This window comes from Lutjanus erythropterus, chromosome 20, assembly GCF_056507025.1.
Source record: "Lutjanus erythropterus isolate fLutEry1 chromosome 20, fLutEry1.hap2, whole genome shotgun sequence".
Lineage (NCBI taxonomy): Eukaryota > Metazoa > Chordata > Actinopteri > Lutjaniformes > Lutjanidae > Lutjanus > Lutjanus erythropterus.
The window spans coordinates 17,413,730-17,433,380 of NC_139336.1; the positions used below are offsets into that span (position 1 = coordinate 17,413,730).

At 37.8% G+C, this 19,651-nt stretch overlaps 1 protein-coding gene across 1 annotated transcript; it reads right to left on the reverse strand.

Moving 5' to 3' along the window:
• Window positions 1-6,795: 6,795 nt before the first annotated feature.
• On the reverse strand, window positions 6,796-17,122 carry slc5a1 (solute carrier family 5 member 1). The gene is made up of 15 exons (XM_084745596.1): window positions 16,908-17,122; window positions 16,221-16,292; window positions 14,360-14,464; window positions 14,074-14,133; window positions 12,455-12,559; window positions 12,228-12,333; window positions 11,701-11,781; window positions 11,387-11,595; window positions 10,045-10,180; window positions 9,773-9,880; window positions 9,517-9,667; window positions 9,245-9,413; window positions 7,363-7,578; window positions 7,123-7,231; window positions 6,796-7,022 (listed from the first exon to the last, which is right to left on the reverse strand). Exons 1-15 carry the CDS (start codon window positions 17,043-17,045, stop codon window positions 6,808-6,810), a joined length of 1,980 nt encoding a protein of 659 aa, XP_084601722.1. The 5' UTR covers window positions 17,046-17,122; the 3' UTR covers window positions 6,796-6,807.
• Between the last annotated feature and the right edge of the window lie 2,529 nt (window positions 17,123-19,651).

Genomic DNA, 19,651 nt, shown 5'->3' on the forward strand with positions numbered 1-19,651 from the left:
CCTGCCCACCCCCCCATCATCTCTCTCTCTCTCACTTTCTCTCTCTCTCTCACACACACACACACACACACTCCCTCTATTTCTCTCTCGCTGCTTTCTCTCGCTGCAGCACACACTGCAGTGCCTCTGCAGGCAGAATTACTTTTTCTAGTTGCCAGAGAAAATATTTCAGCCAATGAGGAACGTTAACAATGTTACCCACCCTCACCTCCCCACCCTCCCCTCGCGGTCTAAACACACATATGGATACACGCATGTAAACAGAGACACACATTTATAGACAGACGCACACAGCTATATGCAATATGAGAGCACAGACAACCATGAATCACACTTTATGTACAATATCACTACACACACATACACATACATACATATGGTTAAATATACAAGCTAGGCAGGCAGGCAGGCAGGCAGGCAGGCAGGCAGGCACAGGAAATACAGGAAGCTGGTGCAAATAGATCTAATCTAGGCAGACCAGCAGATCTGAGCAGTCAAAACAAAGCATAAATCCACTCACAAATTAACTTTCTGTCAGGCTGCTGACTGCAACCTTTGGAAAAACAGATCCATCATATTCAACACTGACCACATGTATCTCATTCATTTTTGCAGGAATGGATTCCTACTTGTAGAGCCTCAAAGAATAAATGCAGAAATTTAGGGCTATGATATGGTATAAAGATATGGGTTAGGGTTATGTCTTGAAGTGAAGAGCAACTCAAGCGAGTCTAGGAAGCACTCCTACACCTAAGCATGTTTTGATCATATGACAATTATTTTGACAGATATTTTGATTGTGATATGATTCATGATGAGTGGAAATGATCATTTTTGCATCACAATTTTTAATTTTTCATGGAAAAAACTATTAAAATAATGATGGTGTGACTTTTGTTAGAGCCTGTACCAAACAAACATGATTTCTTACACATTGAGAAAAGATTTGTAGGCCAGGGCACCTCTGCAGCACTACAGTTCTTCATCATAACGCTGTTTTGTCACACATTTTTCCTTTATCAGAAGACCGGAGCTTCTGCAATTTGGATATTACACTTGATTTTTGATAATACTTCAATTAATTGTGCAGCTCCTACAACCAATATAACAATGAAGTACCATTTATATTCATTCCTCCTTGAGACGTCTCTTTTAATCCTCTGTAAAGACTTGACACTGCTGAGTTCCTATTAAATTCACCCAGAAACTAAGCTCCCACCACAGATCTGCGATGTTGCATAACATCCATCAGGATTTTAATAAGTTTTGTATCTGTTCAAACCTTCATGGTGACCAATAAATAATCCTCAGATCAAAGTGGAGAGAAAAAAAAACATGATGTGATTTTTCAATCAATGTAAGAGGGTTATGCTTATGCAACGTGGGCATTGAATGCATAATGTAATGAGAGAAAATGGAGCAATAAGTCACAGAGTGTCTGAACACCAAATCACTGTAGTTCAAAGGAGTTTTAGCAGTGAGTATCTGTACCATAGAAACTTGGTCTTCAGTAGTTCTCAGAATTCACAAGTTTGAGGAGGATTCACACAGTATGTGCTCAACACATCACTTATGCAATAAGTTCCTCAAACAAGCTGTTTGGTGTTATGTTTTCTGTTATTCTCTGGTATCTCTCATTTCTTTTACCCAATACCATCTTTTTAGGGAACTGGATGTGCAATGTCATGGTCAAAATCATGTTTTCATAGCCCACTAAAATCAGATATTTCTCTATTCCATATCCATGACCAGTGTTGGGCTATAATTAATTACATACTTATTTGTTGTAATGTTTTTTCTAATGAGAACTCTAAAGCAGTGGTCCCTCCATTTAGCATTCATATGCAGTATATAAACATTCAATAAATGACTTATTGCATACTATAATAATGCAATTGTAAGCAGATATAATTCCCTAAGTACATCCTGATGTAAACAGGTAGTGACTGACAACATAATAGTTTAGCACTATAACAATATAAAATTTCTATATAGTAGACATTATACTTGTTGACAAACACTGTACTGTATCAGACCATTTTGTATGTAAACCATTTTTTTTAAATTATAGCAATAGTAATAATAGTAATTTTGAATTATTCAGACTTACCAGAAATTTGATGGATGGTTATGTCAAATTCATGGAACCGACTGGTCAGGATGGATCTGCTTGGAGCCACTGCCAGGAAGTGTGGGGAGGCAACTAACCTCTGCTGAAGATGAGAAAAATACACACAGTGTTGTCAAAGTTGTATAACTTAAATGCCATGAATCATCCAATTTTGTTCAGAGTTGCAGGGTGTGTAAACCCTAATACTTTATGAGGACATGACTTCTGGAGATACGGCCAAGGCTAATAATCTAGATGTTCATAAAATACATCCGCTGTTATGTAGAGCTAACTAGCTGTTCAGTAAAGCCCCCCAACTGTTATCATGTTAAGTAAGCTGCTCAGTGAATACTGACTGTGATGTTGAACTAGCTGCTTGTTAAACCATGTCCTCCTCGCTATTTCTACAAATGTGAAATAAAAAACATGCAATTTCGAGTGCTTTGAAGTTGCTCAAAGGTTGCTTTGCTAAGCTGTGATAAGTAACTTAAGAAACTAGCAATCTAACTTAGTATAGTAATGAAATGAGCAACTTTTAAGTTGAGTAGTCCTAATGTGAGTAATTGAGTACATTTTTTAAGGAACTTGCTCAACACCAGTAATGGAGGAAGTCTACTGGTCCTTGGGTAACAGTACTGAAAGGCCTACCACACTAGTATCTGCTTTGAGCTTGTGAGTGACGTTAGGTTGATGTTATTACACAAAACGTTTGCCATGGCTAATTGGTAAATTAAGTAATTAATTAACTGGTTAGGTAGTAAAACAATTAAGTATATGCAGACCAAGTTTCAAAATTCCTGTTTCCACATAGCAAGACAATGCTGTATATATTCGTATCTGCTCTTGTTCCAGCACTTGATTGTAGCTGTATCATGATCATATTGAATGAAATATTCAAACTCAAGATGCCTGTTTTATGGCTGCACTAGTAGCATTAATGTTACGCTACAGCTAATGCAGAAGTCCAGATATCTGGGACATAATTTTTTACATAGTTCTATGTAATTCACTCCCACATGTTTGGTATCTTTGGAGATCTTCGGATCTTGACTAGAATGTAAATTTCTATGTGTATGAACAAAGTACCTCTTTTGCCTGTATTAGCCTACTTTTTTGGTAGATAATAAACATATTTCACAAAATTTAAATGAAAAAAAAAAAAAATCAACTCAATTCAAATGACTAAAATCTAGTCACCACTACAATAGTCATCTACTTTTATATTCTGCAAAAATAGAAATAGACTTAATTAATTAATCAACTAATCATTGTCAGATAATTGTCTCAAAAGTACAATATTTTCTATTCAGTTATTGTGGAGTGAAGGTGGAAATTGCAGTATTCTTGTAACATTTTACCACTGTTCAATGTCGCTTAAGATTATAAAATCAAAGGGACGTTCGTTGTTTAAACCCATGGTTTCCTGACCTCTCATGATGCATTTTGTCTTATTATTTTTTTTCCATTATCTGGATTTTATGCTGTTTTATTTGTGCAAATAAAAACTAAAACGAAGGCCATGTTTTGAAAAGAAAAACAAACATGATGTGTCATCCTTTATTAGCCTAAAGTTTAACACTCATAAAGTCAACTAATGTGCTTCTTCAGAACTATGTAGGTGTGGTTTAACCAAATTTAATCAGCAGTGGCCTGGCAAACAACAAATCATCATGCAGGAATACAGGCCTAACGTGGCAAACCCATGTTTTCACATTTAAAGAGAAAAGCACTTGCAGTGTATTATTGTTTGATTAAAAATAGACCAGGGATGCTGTTATTATGAAGTTTTTGTAAATCAGTCAGTGGACCAAAACATGACAAAAATGTGTTTGTGGGAGGTGTACTGCCAAGTTGGTCATAAACTAAGGTTTATGGCCAAGTCAAGGTCTTTTGTGTGTGTGTCTGTCTGTGCGTGTGTGTGTGTGTGTGTGTGTGTGTGTGTGTGTGTGTTGTTTTCTTAAGAATTCCCTCATTGCAGTCTTAAGAGGTGAAGTGCAGTTCAGAGGTAGCTATAATGAACTGAGTACCTATATACTGCAATTGTAGCTGCAAGGACAATGAGACATGTCACAAGCAAAGAGGGCCTAACATGCCCTGAAGCATATGTCTTTCAGCAAGACCTGATTTCTGCTCTCTGCTAGTTTCAAACAATGCACTCATTACATCAGGGCTTACACAAATTAACACAATATCAGGCACTTGTACAGCTTCATAAAATGTAACACAACAATTGTGCAACAAATATAGCATTTGTAAAGGTTATGCTGTTACATTTCATGTCAAGTAGTCAATTAATCATAATTTAAAAAAACATTAAAAATCTACACTACCAAATATGTCCATAGCAACATATTGTGTATTCTTGCATAGCCTGTGACACATATAGATGTTAAACAGGGGCTGATTAATCATTCTCATTCATAATTGGGAGTTTTATGTTTATCACAGATAGTTTAGGGAGTCACTTCCTTTCTAATTATTTGGATGTAAATATGTTACTCTGTTTAGACTAACAAAACCTAGTTATGGCCATGATTATGTGATTATTGGATAACCAAATGACTGTATGTTGTACATTAATCACACAGGTGCTGATACTGGAATGTCTTTTACCGTTATTTACAATTTTAAGAGGATATCCTGCTAACACACCTTATAGTTATTTGTTGTATTTTACTCATTATGAAGATGTTTTGGATGCCAAATTTGGAAGATGTTACATGTTGAAGAATATCACCTCAAATGGCCCCTGTGGAGTGAGACTGGGTTAAGTAAACAGACTGACTTTTTGAAATTTTCAAAGAATTCAAAATGTCTAATCTTGTCATTGCTCATCACTATGGGCAAAAGTGTCTGACAGATGGCGTTTGAGTTGTTGCAGTAAAACAAACACACCTCTTCTGTCTGTTAAGAGCAGGACAAAACAGTTGACCTTTCACTGTGGATTGTTTATTCTTAGTCACCGAGCAGACCAGCAGAATCACTTATCATTCAAACAGATATGAAGTAATATAAACCTTGTGGGGAATTAGGCAAGGATAAAAGACATGAAACTCCAGAGATGAAAGCATGCAAGTCCAAGGCAGAAATCATAAATCATTCAACAGCAGTGCACATATTCAAGGCGTGCATTACTGCTAAGTGTACATTAACCACAGAGTTAGTGATAAGAGCGAGATAATACGTGTCATAATGGGAATGAGTCACAAGTCTTACGGTAAATTAAAAACTGATCACATGTAGTTCATTCAGCATTTATTTATGAAGAACTTAAGAGATATAATTTACCTCTGCAAGAACAGATTTTACAGAAAATTTAATGTGCAATAAAATAAACAGCAAACCAGTCTCATTTTCAGCAGGGACAACGCTGAGCCACCAGAGGGAAGCAAAGAGAGTCAGACAGTGCTCTTCTTCCTCCCTGAGATGTTTTTATTCATCAACACCTAAACCAACATATAGTAAGGTACATCGACTGAAGAAGTGACAGCATTTATCAACCTTGAGCACACATGATGTGAAAAACAAGGGTTAAGTTGAATGAGGTAGCAAATACAGGAAATATAAGACATTTTAAAATAATGTCTTTATCTGGTGCATATGTAAGGTAAATTTGTTGGTTTATCACTTGATGTATCTTTTTACTGATTTAAGTCAGTGTCCTGAATTAAAACACTAAATTTACTTTCACTTTACTTAAAAGTAAACTAGAAAGTCCATTGGACAACAAAGGAGAATTTATATTTCAAGTGTTGGGTGAGGATAAGTAGTTCACATGAATAAGAATGTACAGTCCTTATAATCAAATTTACACACAAGCATTCAGATTTTTTTTTATCAAGTACACATGAATAAAGCCTTGTGGCTGTTATCACAAATTAAATAATACTATAAGCACTGTTTTCAGGTAAAGACAAGTGTGATTCAGTCTGCAGCTCCATCCATGAGCTGTTCTAATTTACAGAACTCCACTCTTGCCCCCTCTTGTAATGCCTACAATGATAAAAGCAACAGTAAAGATGAGGAAGAAAACCCACAGTTAAATCTGGAAGACCTCCAACGGTGCACGGGGTCAGAATAAATGTGTAGCAAATATACTATATGTGAATGATATTACTCCAAATAAATACGGAGCAGCATGTCGCCAGAGTAACTTCTGACTGCTGCTAACTACTCTTTTCTGTAACTACCTTTGGCTGTAGCTAGCCTGCAAGGAGATTGAACTATCGATTCTTGAGGCACAAAGAGTTTTTTAAGTACTTTTGGGGCATTTGATAGGGCAACTAAAACAAAGACAGGAAAGGGGGGAAGAGAGAGGGGGGACAACATGCAGCAAAGGCCTGCATGCTTGAATCGATCCCGTAGGACTCGCTTGTTTGGTGAGCCATCAGGGTGCCCCACAAAGTGCTATTACTAGACTGTCATTCTGCAACACAATGCAAAGATGTTTTTGACTTTAACTGTTACTTTCATTCAAGATTTTAAATAATAACAGTTAGGGTTTACTGGTTTGCTTTAGCTGCAAAACAGCAAAGGTAACTGAAATTAAAGATTATATACTTTAAAGAATTTTACACAAGACCTGTGTGGAGTATTTAAATATATTATTGTTGTGTTTAAGACAGGTACATACTTTACAAAAATATATTTAATGTACTGTCACTTAAATAAAGATCGAAGATGTCAGTCGAGTTTCTTCAAGCGAAAAAACCGTGACAGAAAACAGCCACAGCCAGGAGGATGATGGCGTTGACGTTGACAATGTTCCTCCACAGAGGCACCTCTGAGGTGTCTGTGAGCTTCTTCTGCAGCTCCGCCTCCTCTTCTGCGCTCAGCTTGGGGGCTTGTTTCTGCTCAAGGCCGCAGAAGCACATCACTGCCTTCTTGCAGAGGCCAGGCTCCTCCTCAGGTTCTGTGACGGAAGAGACAAAGGCAATGAAGAAAATCTGCAAGAGTGTGTATATACATGTGTGAATGCATCTATATATGTTTATACTGTATATGATGATTACCATCTATGTCCATAGTGTTGTTATCTTGCTGGTTATCAAGCCAATCATCCTGTTCAAGATCCACCCTCTCCTCTGTACGGTTCCTCAAGCTCCAGCACAGTCGATACAACTAGATAAAATGACACAACACATTGGTCAAAACTAATTATTTACGAGGTTAGTTATTATAGTGTTTTCCAGTGAGCACTTATGTTTGTGTAATTGATGATTTATCCAGCTTGTCACACAGTGGACACGTACGTGCTTGTCAGCGATGGGTTTGGTCATGAGAGAAACTGCCAGGATGATGACACATGAGATAACAAACAGGATGATGGAGAAGTAGAGGTAGTGGACTCCACATATGATGGTGGGACAGTTACTGGGTTGAACACAGCTTCCTGTCCCATAAGCGAACTCAGTAATCATCCTGGACAGGCCGATTAACAGACCAATCATGAGGCCACAAAATGCACCCTGAAGAAAGAAAACAGCAGGAAAAATTGTCAATTTAGACTGTACTATTTGTATAAGCAAGACTAAAAGTCTACAGCATGGAGGCCGTGACCCCTAGGGGGTCCCCAGAATTACTGAGGACTGAGGACTTAGCAGCAAGGGGTACAAACAAGAGAAGAGCCAAAAATATTCAGTGCAATATGTAATAGTAGTGTGTAGTATCAGCCAAGTGATCCATGGTCTGAAAAACGCTGAAGACCCCTGGTCTACAGTTATGCTAGCAGCTCTCTGCTAACACTAGTGTGAAAACATGCTCACTGTGACAATGCTAATATGCTGATTTTTATTAAGTGTAATGTTTACTGTGATTCCCATTGCTAACATTTGCGAATTAGAGGTAAACACGTGCACACATGAGGCTTGTGGGAATGACATTAGTTTTACAGATATTTAGTCATAAACCAAAATGTAGGACAAAACAAAAATGACCTGATGATGGTGCCAGATAAAAAGTTAAAGAACAAGTAAGTGGGATTCAGCAGCATCTAACAGTGAGCTTGCAAACAGCTTGCCTAACTCTACCCTTCAAATCATTTGGGAGAAACTACGGTGGCAACTGACACTGATCAGCTGATGCCGCGCATGACTTAAGTGTTTTGCCTAAGCTAAGGTGACAATCATAAGAGTAGGAGTCCATGTTCACACCACATCAGGTCACATAACACATGTCCATGTTATTCAACTACTTTATGGTCAGAAGACACCCAGTTACACAAGAAGTCACACAGAGCAGTAAAAAGAAAGTTGTTACAAAAGACCCTTGGTCAGTTTTCATCCATGCTTGCAGGATGGCTCTAGGGATGGCAGTTTCTGTCAGTCAGTCAACATTGCCCAGACTGAAATAACTCAACACCTATTAAATCGATTGTGATGAAATTTGGTACAGATGTCCATGGAGCCCAGAGCATCCGATATTGGCTGAGCACAGCTACTTTTGTCTACATTTTGAGTTATGTAGGCAGCATTTTATGTATATCTGATCCTTTCCATTAATTCAAGTTGTTCTATTTGTTTTTTAATTTACAGTTATTTATAATTATTAAAAAAATACCTGTTAAAGTTTTCAGTTCAGTACCGAAACTGTTTCAGTGCCATAATGACATTTTAGTTTTTATACATTTAAGTAAAGAATATTGCCTGATATATCAATATAGGAATGTTTTTACTTCCTAATATTTGTATGGGCATCGGCCCCAAAAATCCCTCAGTGGTTGGGCTTTAATTTGGTAAATGCATTCATATCCTCATTAGGATGAATACTAATCAGTTTGGAGATCCCCATACTTTTCAATTAGTGCCATCATCTGGTCAAAATTTCACCTTGTTCAATTTGCCTCCCATGAGTCTCAGCTGTACTTTGATTTTTGTGCTAATAAGCAGCATTTTCATGCTGAGGTGTAAACATTGTACCTCCTTTACATCAGCATGTTAGCATAGTCACTGTGATCATGTTAGCATGCTGAGTTGGTGTGTAGCTCAAAACACAGGACCAAGTCAGGTCAAACCGTATTTTGCATGGCATGGCAGTTGTTTCTGAGACTTGTTAACATAGAACAGGCAGTAGATTGCATTTCAACATAAAATGTAATGTAATGTAAATAAAGACATGGCTGTATTGGAGACTCACAGTCTCATTGACACGTTTGCAGAAGATGGCAAGCATGAAGACGGCTGCAATGGGTGGTGTGAGGTAGCTGGTGATGGACTGGATGTAGTCGAAGAGCTGACCGCTCTGGGCTGTCTGTACCACAGGGATCCATGCTATGCTCACACCAATCAGAGCCAAGATAAACACTCTGCACACAGTCAAACACACACATGTAGAGATAGAGGCAGTGAGGCACATATGAATTATCATCTTCAGATATTATATCAAACTGAACCTAAAATGTGTTTTACCTGCCAGCAATCATGAGTTCCCTCTCACTGGCTGAGCGGCGAATCTTGGTGTAGATGTCCATTGTGAAGAGAGTGCTGGCACTGTTGAAGATGGAGGTAAGTGAGCTCATCAGAGAGGCCATCATCACTGACAACATAAGACCTCGCAGACCTGAAATAGACAGAATAACAGATTAAAATGGGGAAAGTTAACTGGTAGGAAAAGGATCCAATTTTGCATTCTCAGCTCATAAGACAAGGGTCTTTAGCCACCCACCATTGGGCATTAGATCCACCACTAGTTTGGGATAAGCGATATTGGAGCAGCCCACACTGGTCCCGCAGTATTTTTCACATTCAGCTGGTTCCACACATGCCACCTCATCTGGAATAAAATGAATAAGATCAGCAGGATGTCAAGAAATACTTAAATCCACCACTGTGTCTGTGGTACAATGTGCATGAGTTACAACAGTACTTGCAACCAGTGAGGTTGCTTTAGCTGACATCAGTTGCCATAATAAACCTCAGGAATCACAGCACACTTACCAGTATACAGGATCCTGCTGATCATCCCGGGGAAAACCATGAGGAACATGGGCAGCAGCTTCAGGTAGCCACATAAGATACAGCCTGCCTTAACGTGTGATAAATTCTTGGCGGAGAGACAACGCTGGACAATCACCTACAGAAAAACAACACAACAACAACAACGCATTAAAGATCAACAGTGCCATTATACAATCAGCTGTAAACTGGACGGGTAAATGGATTGAAAATTGATTTTTACTCCAAACTATTCACTCTATTTCAAGTACAACTCAAAATATTTGCAGAGTAAATACAAAATTTGAGCCATAGAAACCAATTGGATATGCTTACTGATAAGTGTTCTCCTTTAGTACCTGAACTGGGCCAAAGCTGGCTGACCATAATGTGCTTGTGTGTGCTGGATGTCAACATTTGAATTTGCATCTCATTCTTCACTGAGATCCAGCATTAGTCTGCCTGTTAATCTTATCTCAGTCTCTGGGAGTGCATTAAGGTCTAACTAAAAGCATATCTGTCACTCAAGCAGACCGCTTGAGTGAGTCTGGCAAAAACAAGCAAGATAACGGGACATAAATGTGTGTACAACAGTGTGGGAATCAATTCTATTTGTGTGTGTTGATGACCATGAGTTGTTGCTTGTCTCTTCTAATAGCCGTCATTGACCCTTCCTTAGTTCCTCTCATTTTTGCTCTGTGCTCCAAAAACATTTGAACAAACTTGGTACAGAACCTTGACAGAACCTTGGTCAACTTTCTCCTGTCCTGATTCCTGTACAAGATATTTTTTTCCCAGGATAACAAAGGCATGACCCATCTACTCTGTCTCTGATTGGCTTACGCTGATGTTCTTACCCTAAGCCTACCCAATCTCGCTCCTCATGCCTAAACCTGTGGTTGTGTCCAGAAGTGAACCCTTGATTTGTGAAACTCAGGATTTGTACAGTTTCTCTTTACGGTGCGTGTTTTACAAACAAGTTATGCTTTATGATGTGACAACTCTGTGGTTAAAATTTGGGTAGCTTTAAGGACATGATGACTTTCGCAAGGTCTTTCATAGGTCTGGGGTTCCCCTGTTGAAAACAACCAAAACCTACCCAGCCTTAACGACCCAAACCAACAAGAGCTACGAGAACTAGTCAGTCAGACCTTATTTAAAATATGGTTCTCTTTTCAACATAGACAAGCCTAGCACAGAGCATATTTGCAAACAGGAAAGAAGAAAGCTGACCAAGGTTCTGCTGGGTACCAAGCTTGCTCAACTGTTACTGGAGCACAGAGTAAGAAAGGGACAGATATCCCTGTGGTCACTCACAACAGTGCAGCACATTTACTTAACTTACTTGATCGGTACACCAGTACCAGGTTGCCTGAATGGTGAGTCCAAACACAAGGCCAGGCCATGGCAGATCTCCTGTAATCGCATTCCTAAAAATATGGAAGGAATCTGCCCGAGGCTCGTAGCATTTTGCACTGATGTTTTCTCTGAGAGCAGGGATGGCCTCCATGTAGCGTTCCTGGAAGCTTTGGTAGCCTCCCACCTCATGGAAAGCTGAAAACATACATGTGTGCAAGTTAGACTAATGTGACAAACAGGATAAGTCATGTCACAGCAACTTATAAAATATATGGATGAGAAAAGAGAATAACATATTACCAAAGCCCATAAGGATGAATGATCCAACAACCATGATGATGGTCTGTAAGGTGTCTGTGTAAATCACTGCAGCCAATCCACCTGAGATACAATATACGATGTTATCAGTCTATACGTTTTATTCAAAATCAACACATTTTATTACTACAACTAAACAAAACTGAACTTATAGGAACTTTATATGTGATCCAGTTCACCACATCAAATGAGGTATTATGTAAGAGCTTTTTCACTGGTCATCCTGCAAAACTAAAGTTCAGGTGTGGATGCACTATTACAAAACAGCAGCAGAAGGACACTTCCTGCTTATCGCAGTCCATGGGTAATTAACCTCAATAACACACATATAAATCAGTCAGGTGGAGAGTTAGTATGTGTGTGTGTCTACATGTCTGCTTATGGCGTTGAAAAGACTTTACCCCCACCGATGGAGCCTTTCACACTGTAAAGAAGATAAGACTTCTGGCTAAAAGAGTGATCTGTGATTTCAGTGGAAAAGGAAGTGAATTCATCCTGAGAGGGCAGACCTGTGACGGTGTACAGCGCAGTAATCAATAGCAGCATAATGACAGCAAGGTAGATATTCAAGCCAAGAGCCTGGTTGATAAAAATGGCGCCAGAGAACATGTCTGCCTGAGTGGAGAGAAGAGGAGAAAATGTGTACTGTCAGTGGATAACATAAACCATGCTGGTACGATGTTGAAAGAGGAGAGGACAGTACTGATGTTTTAGATGTGGTGTCACTGTAACTTACTGAGATCTTGGTGAAAACATACAGGAAGAGGGACAGCACAGAGAGATAGATGCGAATACGCTGTCCTCCAAACCTCTTCTTCAGGTACTCAGGCATGGTGACCACCTAAACACATCCATAATAAATGACACTGTTTTACTTACTTGGAGCACTAACAGAACAAGAACAATTCAAGGTCCATGGATCATTAAAGGGATAGATTTTTTTTAAATTACCTACTGTATTACCTACAGTAGATCTCGGTCGACACACCCCCAGTTTGGAGAAGCAGCAGGCTGTGAACAGGGTCAGCATCAAAATGCATTTTGGACACCTAAAACAAGGCCCACTTGAAAAAATCTATATCATTTTAAGTGCATGCTATATTTAGAATATTTTTCCTGCTTTACCTTGCTATCAAACAGTCTTTTTTGACAGGAAACAAATGTTATAAGCTGATTTGTACTGTTCTCTCTCACAGAGCCAGACTGCATTAGTGAAATCAGTATTTATTTACCCCTCAGAACACAGGAGTTGCTGTGTTACAACTGCCCCGATCTGTTGGTTTGTTTGTGTGTTACTTCTGTTTTGAAAGGATAGTTAGGATTCACCATAACACAAACAAACTGATACTGATAGAGGCAGAGGTTGCACAAAGTGAGGTAAAATGACTGTTTTTGCTGAGTGGAGTCTGGTGGCTTTGGAGAGAACTATATTTGGCTTGTATAACAGCAGTTTCCCATCAGGAAAGGCTGTCTTATGGCAAGGTAAAGTGGTAAAAATAAATATATACAACATCCACTTGAATTAATCTTGATTTTTTAGATGAAAAATCCATTTGGCTGCTGACCCCGTCCACAGTAGTATATTGCTAAGCTTCTGTGCTGGTGCTCTCTGTTTCTCCAGACTGGTGGTGTGTCAGTGGACATCTTCTTTAGCTAGAACACTGACTATGGATTAAGTATCTCATACAATCCAATTTTAAATAATCCAAGCTATCCATTTATAGTCACTCAGTTTTACAGGCTCACAAACATACAGTCAGTGAAATACAGAGAGACAAGTTACAAAAACAAGTGTACGCAGCGTATGAAGTGCACAAAGAAGACAGAAATGACCAGCATACACAATGAAATAATAAAAATGATAATAGTACTAATAATGGTAGTAGTCTTAGATAAACTTTATAGAGGAAAAAATGTTAGATTTACCCCACAGTGCACATCTATCTAATACAGGTAGGATTAAAAGTGAGTTAATTGGATTAATGTTAATATAACGGCATCAAATGTAGATGATGCTTGGCAGTAAAGGATGATGAAAAAAATCGAGTCAGTGCCCCATCATCTAATCAGTGTCTTATATCTGCAGTCCAAGCCCCCCACTGGAGCCCAGAAAGGTTGCGTTTTAACTTAGGTTTTTTTCCTCTAATGCTGCTGTTTTTATCTATTTCTGGGAAAGTAAATCATACGTTGCAGCAAACACCAGATCCTTCTACATTTAAAGATATATTTTAAGAACTCGATTTTGATATTTGATATTAAATTTACAGTGGTTGCAAATACATTTAGGTGAAACAAACTTGTACAAAGAGTGAGGTGTTTTATACATCCAACATGTAGCCTGTGTGTTCTGTTTACCGCAGCTTTGATGTAGATAGGCACAAAGAGCCATCCCAAAATGACGACCACTATAAGAGCCTGAAACACACAAACACACAGGAACACAGCCAACAAATATTCAGTAAATATTCCAGTAAAGATAAAGGTGATTTATGTTGCTGTTTGGTTTCCTTCCAACTGTAATCCACAGACTTATCAGCTGACATGACAGAGATAACTCTGTCAAATATCTGAGCGACAGGTTAAAAATACATTTGTGTAACAAGTGATAATGGTGTAATTGGCATCAGATATGATTACTCACATTCCATTCAAATCCACCGATGGCGATCCCTGCAGCTGCACCGGTCCCAGCGATTCCTACAAAGTGCCCGCTGCCAATGTTGCTTGCAAAGAGTGATGCTCCGATCTGTGAATTGCAGAGTTATATTTATTATTAATTAAGTAAAATGTTGCGTACTAGTACACTCAATTGTTTTAAGCTGGTTCAACTTAAAAGTGCAGGTTCTCTTGCTGCCTTAAAAGTGTGAGTTAACCAAACATGGGTTGAAAAATTGACTCAAAGTTTTGAAAATGTAAAACAATTCAATTAAGTTAGATTATGTGAACTTGAGAAAACATTCAAGTTCCAAAAGCTCAAAACATTAAGTTGAATCAACTAAATGTTGATACTAAAATTAATTAATTAAATTATTATTGTGTGTTTGAGAAGTTTTTTTAAAATTCTCAAACAACTGCATGCTGGGAATCCCGCTAATATGCTGATCATTTTAATTTAATTTAATGAGTTGAGTGAAGTCATGGCATAACATAATTCAGCTGAAAAGGTTTCAAGTCAGGGCAACTCATTTTTATAAGTTCTGTTAAGAGTATTAAAATGTACATACTTACCATACATTATATTTACAAAAGGATTAATAGATTCCACTTTCTGTTTGATATTTTACAGTGTACTTTATGAGTATGTTTTCAAGGTTGTTATTTGACTCATATTTCACACTATCACACTATGTAATCTACTTAGTTACTTTTTTTAAAACTAAATTTGAACTAAAAGCACAGTAAGAGATTCTAGAGAATAGTTGATTATTGAGCCATTCCCAAGTCATCAAATTATAAATGCTTTGGATTGGAACTTGCCCACTGACCCCCAAAAATAAACTGCTAACCACAGGCCAATGAAACCATGATGAATGGAAAAACTCTGCAGCAGAACACGTGTTAGGAGCAGAGTCCTGCAGTTGCATAACAGGTAAAAAAAATATATTTATATAAAATCATGGGCAATGGCGCAGGTAAAAATGGACTTACTGTGGGCGGGGTAGCGGGTGAGAACTATACTATAAAATATGTTTTTTTTTTTTGTTTGTTTTGTTTTTGGAGAAACCAGAAATGGAAATGATTATGCTGTATTTTTGACATTTAAATCTGTAATAACATCAAGCATAATCAGCCGCCAGGATTTTTTTTATTGTGAAAGCCTACAACAAAACCTTTGAACCCACGTCTGGCACGTCACTGTCTTATCCAACAGCAGCTGATAGCTAAAATGGATGACATAAATGCAAAAGTGGTGAATGCCAAATTGTGGACAATACATAATTGAAAGCCAAGCCAGACCCTTGGGAGAAATTTGGTGGCATCGGAAACTGTGAGAATATTGCTTTCAGTGCCTTTGCCATAAAGTATTAGCTTTTGGTAGCTGCTAGATAGGCATAATGCGCTTTTACTAAAGTAGTTTTGCTTGTAGTTAAGTAAGTACAGACTTTCAGTATTCTTTCACCTCTGTTCATAATGTGTATGCATAATGTTTAAAATTGTCACAACATTTTTTGAATAGATTTGATAAGAAAGGTGTTAAACAGATATCAAGGTAATTAGGATTCAACTGCATCAAAAAGTCCCGCTGACTATGCTTTTTTTAGGTACAACATGTAATCATGCAATAAAGTAATAAATGACTTACACATCTTATTACTTTAATAAAACCTGGCATTACATTGTATTTTATACCACCAATTATAAACCAATAAAAATGTGTTATCAGTTGTCTCAGCATGTGTCTCGGTCGTCATAATGCAGCTTAATGCTGCAAGACTGGAAAGAGCTTATTGACAATGAACATGATAGAGACTCTCTCTTAGTCTGAGCAATAAGATACCCACCGGCCACCACACCATACTCCTCCCAGCGAGGAAGAAGCCACCAACAGTGGCTCGGTTTGTGCGGACCATAGCCTGCAACAGGAGAGGGGCACGTTTTACACATTCCATAAATGCTTTTGTGCAAAACAGCAAGAGACTCTGTTTAAACTGTCACTGCATATTTGTTAATTATTACATTTCATTTTACGTACAGCCGCTATAAGCGTGGAAAAAAAGACTTAAAGGCACCATAAAATCACCATATACAACTCAACAGTATGACATCACTGCTCATCAAATAATCTAATTTAACATGTGCAGCCTCAAATGTAAAAATGTTCTGATCCACTGTAAAACTACTGTGAACGAGGGTGTTGAGTAAGATGCTGTGATTGCTCAACATCAGTCCACTCCATTACATCTCATTTACTCTAAAGTGCTTCTGTAGAGGTGCAAAAAAAAAGGCCTTTGTTTGCTAAAAGCCTTTTATATCAGCACAAATATTTACCATTTTCATTTCCCTAACATGTAAATCATCACATCATTACATTTTCTTTCATGGCTTAATGCAGACAGAATTTCTTTTATTTTTTCAGATTATGTTCAAACAAACTGGAAACTCTCACAGCTACAAAACTGCTGCGGTGTTAACCATTCACAGACAAGAAAGATTCAACGAATGTCCAACTCAAAGACTGAATAACTTACCCATATTCCGACACCCAAGACAACCAGAAAGTAAATCACAATAACAGAGATATCTGCTGGGTTGTTAAGAGCCACGGAGCCCGTCTCATTTTTTACGTTGCTCTTTATAAAGGAGAATCCAAAATAATCTCGAGACATATTGCTGAGAGAGACGGGAACCAAGAGAGAAGAGGTGTTGCTGGAGTCGCTCCTCTTTGACTGAAGCACCTGCACGGACACTTATGTACCTTTGGTATAGGTGTGTGTGGGAAATAGGAGGTGGTGGGAGGGGAAGAAAAACAGAGAGAGAGCGTGTTTATCTAATAAATTACTACATATTGTGTGTGGTTGAACGTGTATCTCAGTGTGCAAATAACCGCATCTAATACATGACTGTTGATGTGAAAATGAATGTTTTAAAATGTGTAAGCTTTTAACAAATAGTGCTGTTAATGATCAACCCACAAGGAAATAACAGGAGTTGGATTAAAACAAAGGTCCTACAGATAAACTCCATCAGAAGAGCAGCTCAGTTCAACTCTGTTTAATTCAAACAGGACAGGCCTTCTCAATTTTTCTTTTTAAAGAAAAGTCAGATTTGAAAAAAAGTGCCAAGAGGGCAGATGTTTACATTTCCACTGTCCGCATCCTGTGTCTGTGTTAATGTTGCATTTAACATCTTTTCCCCAAATTCACTAAGTTAAGACTTTTTAAAAGTGTCTGCACTTAATAAAACTAGAAAATTGCATTTCCTGCTGAAAATGCATTGGGAATGCTGACACCTGAAATGAACTTGGACACTGCTGAAAAAACATAAGTCTGAAATGAAATGCCTGAAAAATCCTAAAGCTAAAAGTCATTTAACAGCACTGCTGAAAAATACAGAAGCTGAAAGGTGAGACGGTCAGAATTGGAAGTTGAAATGCATTTCCTAAAGAAGCAAAGAGTTGAAATAAACTGCTGGAAAAGCTGGAAGCTTTAATACTGTCAAAGCTGCAAGTTCAAATAAAGTTTTTGAAAAGGCTGAAACACAGATGAAACACTTTGTAGTAATATCATGCAAATGAACTGACTTGCTTAACACTTTGGAACAGAAAATGTTAGATTTGGAAGCTGAACTGCACCATCTAAACAAGCTTGTTGTTTAAATAAACACAATGTTGTTTGCTATTTTTTCATATTTCCAAATGACCAAAGGGCCAGATTAAGATCATTAAAGGTCAAATAAAAGCTTGACATATCAGACAGATATAACACTATACAAAACTAAAGTTTATTCTAATTTACACTGATAAAAGAAAGGTTTTATCAAAGATTATTTAAAAAAAGGTTTTTTAAAATCCTAAGTAAGTTCTGTCACTAGGGGTCTCTCTCACATTAAAACAATAACAAAACATGTAATTTGATGACAGATGAAAATCCATCTGATGTGACTCAGAGGTCAAGGATTTATTCATGTTACATGTAGTTATGTTTAAAACAAGCCAAATAAAACTCATAAACAAGACAGACCATTCATGTGTTGGTATTATAATGCCTTAGGAAAAGTGGCATGACACAGGAGGTGCCGGCCGAGCTGTGACCGTCTCGGCGAGGTCGGGCGTCCGTCAGATGGCAGCTGGACACAGGAGGCGCCGGCTGAGCCATCTCATGTTTCATGGCGAGACATCAAGATATCACGGCATGGCCACGCCCCAAAAAATTCAGTCGCCCTGCAACCGTCTCGTCTCACTTACTTGCCTTTTTCAATGAAAGTCAGTGTAGCTTTATATGTAAATTATTTCACTGGATAACATCTGATTTAATGTTTCATTAAATTATTTAATACTTTCCTACTTGTATCTACTTTACATATATTTGTAGCAATTCTTGTTGTAACTAACATTAGTCGCAATTATCAAAGACAACATATTATGAATACAACATAATAGCAGTTTGTATATAATCAATAGTATATGCTAACCTGTAAATAATTATATTTTTATCTCTTTCAGAGGCACCTTGTATGTTTTAAATTAATGAAGTCACACAACTTACACTAAGTTTTGGACTGTCTCGGTTTCTCTCAATGTTTTGTGTGTCTGCTTACCTGACTTGACACAAAACAAAACTGGCAGCACGGTTGGGAGCAGCTAAAACCCTATATACATCTTCTTCTTTAATGAAAGTACAGTTGCTATTATGAGGACAATGACATGTGACTTTTTAAAAATGCTTTATTTGTGCAAAAGATTAACCAACAATATGCATTCACAAGACAGAAATAATGGACATACACCCAATGATACAAAGCAGTTACAATAATTTAATGATATGGTAAAACTCAGCAGGCTCTACTCTCCTTGTATTTCATTGTATTAAAAACAGCCTACCTGTGACAGCTGCTGAACGAGTCAAGCGGTCCAAAAGATTCTGGAGTGAGACGTTCGATTCCATGTTAGTGACGACAGTCTGCAGCACAGATCATCTGAAAGAAGAGAAAATGTAGGTCAGTCGACTGGAATGATAAGAAAACATGTCTAAAAAGATGGATGTGGATAACTACATTTAAAACTGTGGAAAAACTCTGTTGAATGAGGAATAATCTCTGAAAAGAGGTTTAGATCATGGTAGTTTGAGTACTTCTCATTCATTACTTCCCCTTGCTCAACATTTTGCAAAAATCACTATGATGCACTGATTATCAGCAAAATATTTCATCATCGTCTTTAATGGTGCAGCCAGAGTTCATCTCTCAATGTCCTGTTTGAAATTTTAAAAGGGCA

Bases quoted from the DNA above. Each gene is read 5' to 3' on its own strand.
- slc5a1 (XM_084745596.1), bottom strand. From the start codon at position 17,045: ATGTCTCGAGATTATTTTGGATTCTCCTTTATAAAGAGCAACGTAAAA. The intron at 12,334-12,454 runs GTAAGTTACAGT...CTCTCCACTCAG, and splicing joins ATGTTTTCACCAAGATCTCA to GCAGACATGTTCTCTGGCGC. The intron at 7,023-7,122 runs GTAATCATCATA...CTTCCGTCACAG, and splicing joins CAACACTATGGACATAGATG to AACCTGAGGAGGAGCCTGGC.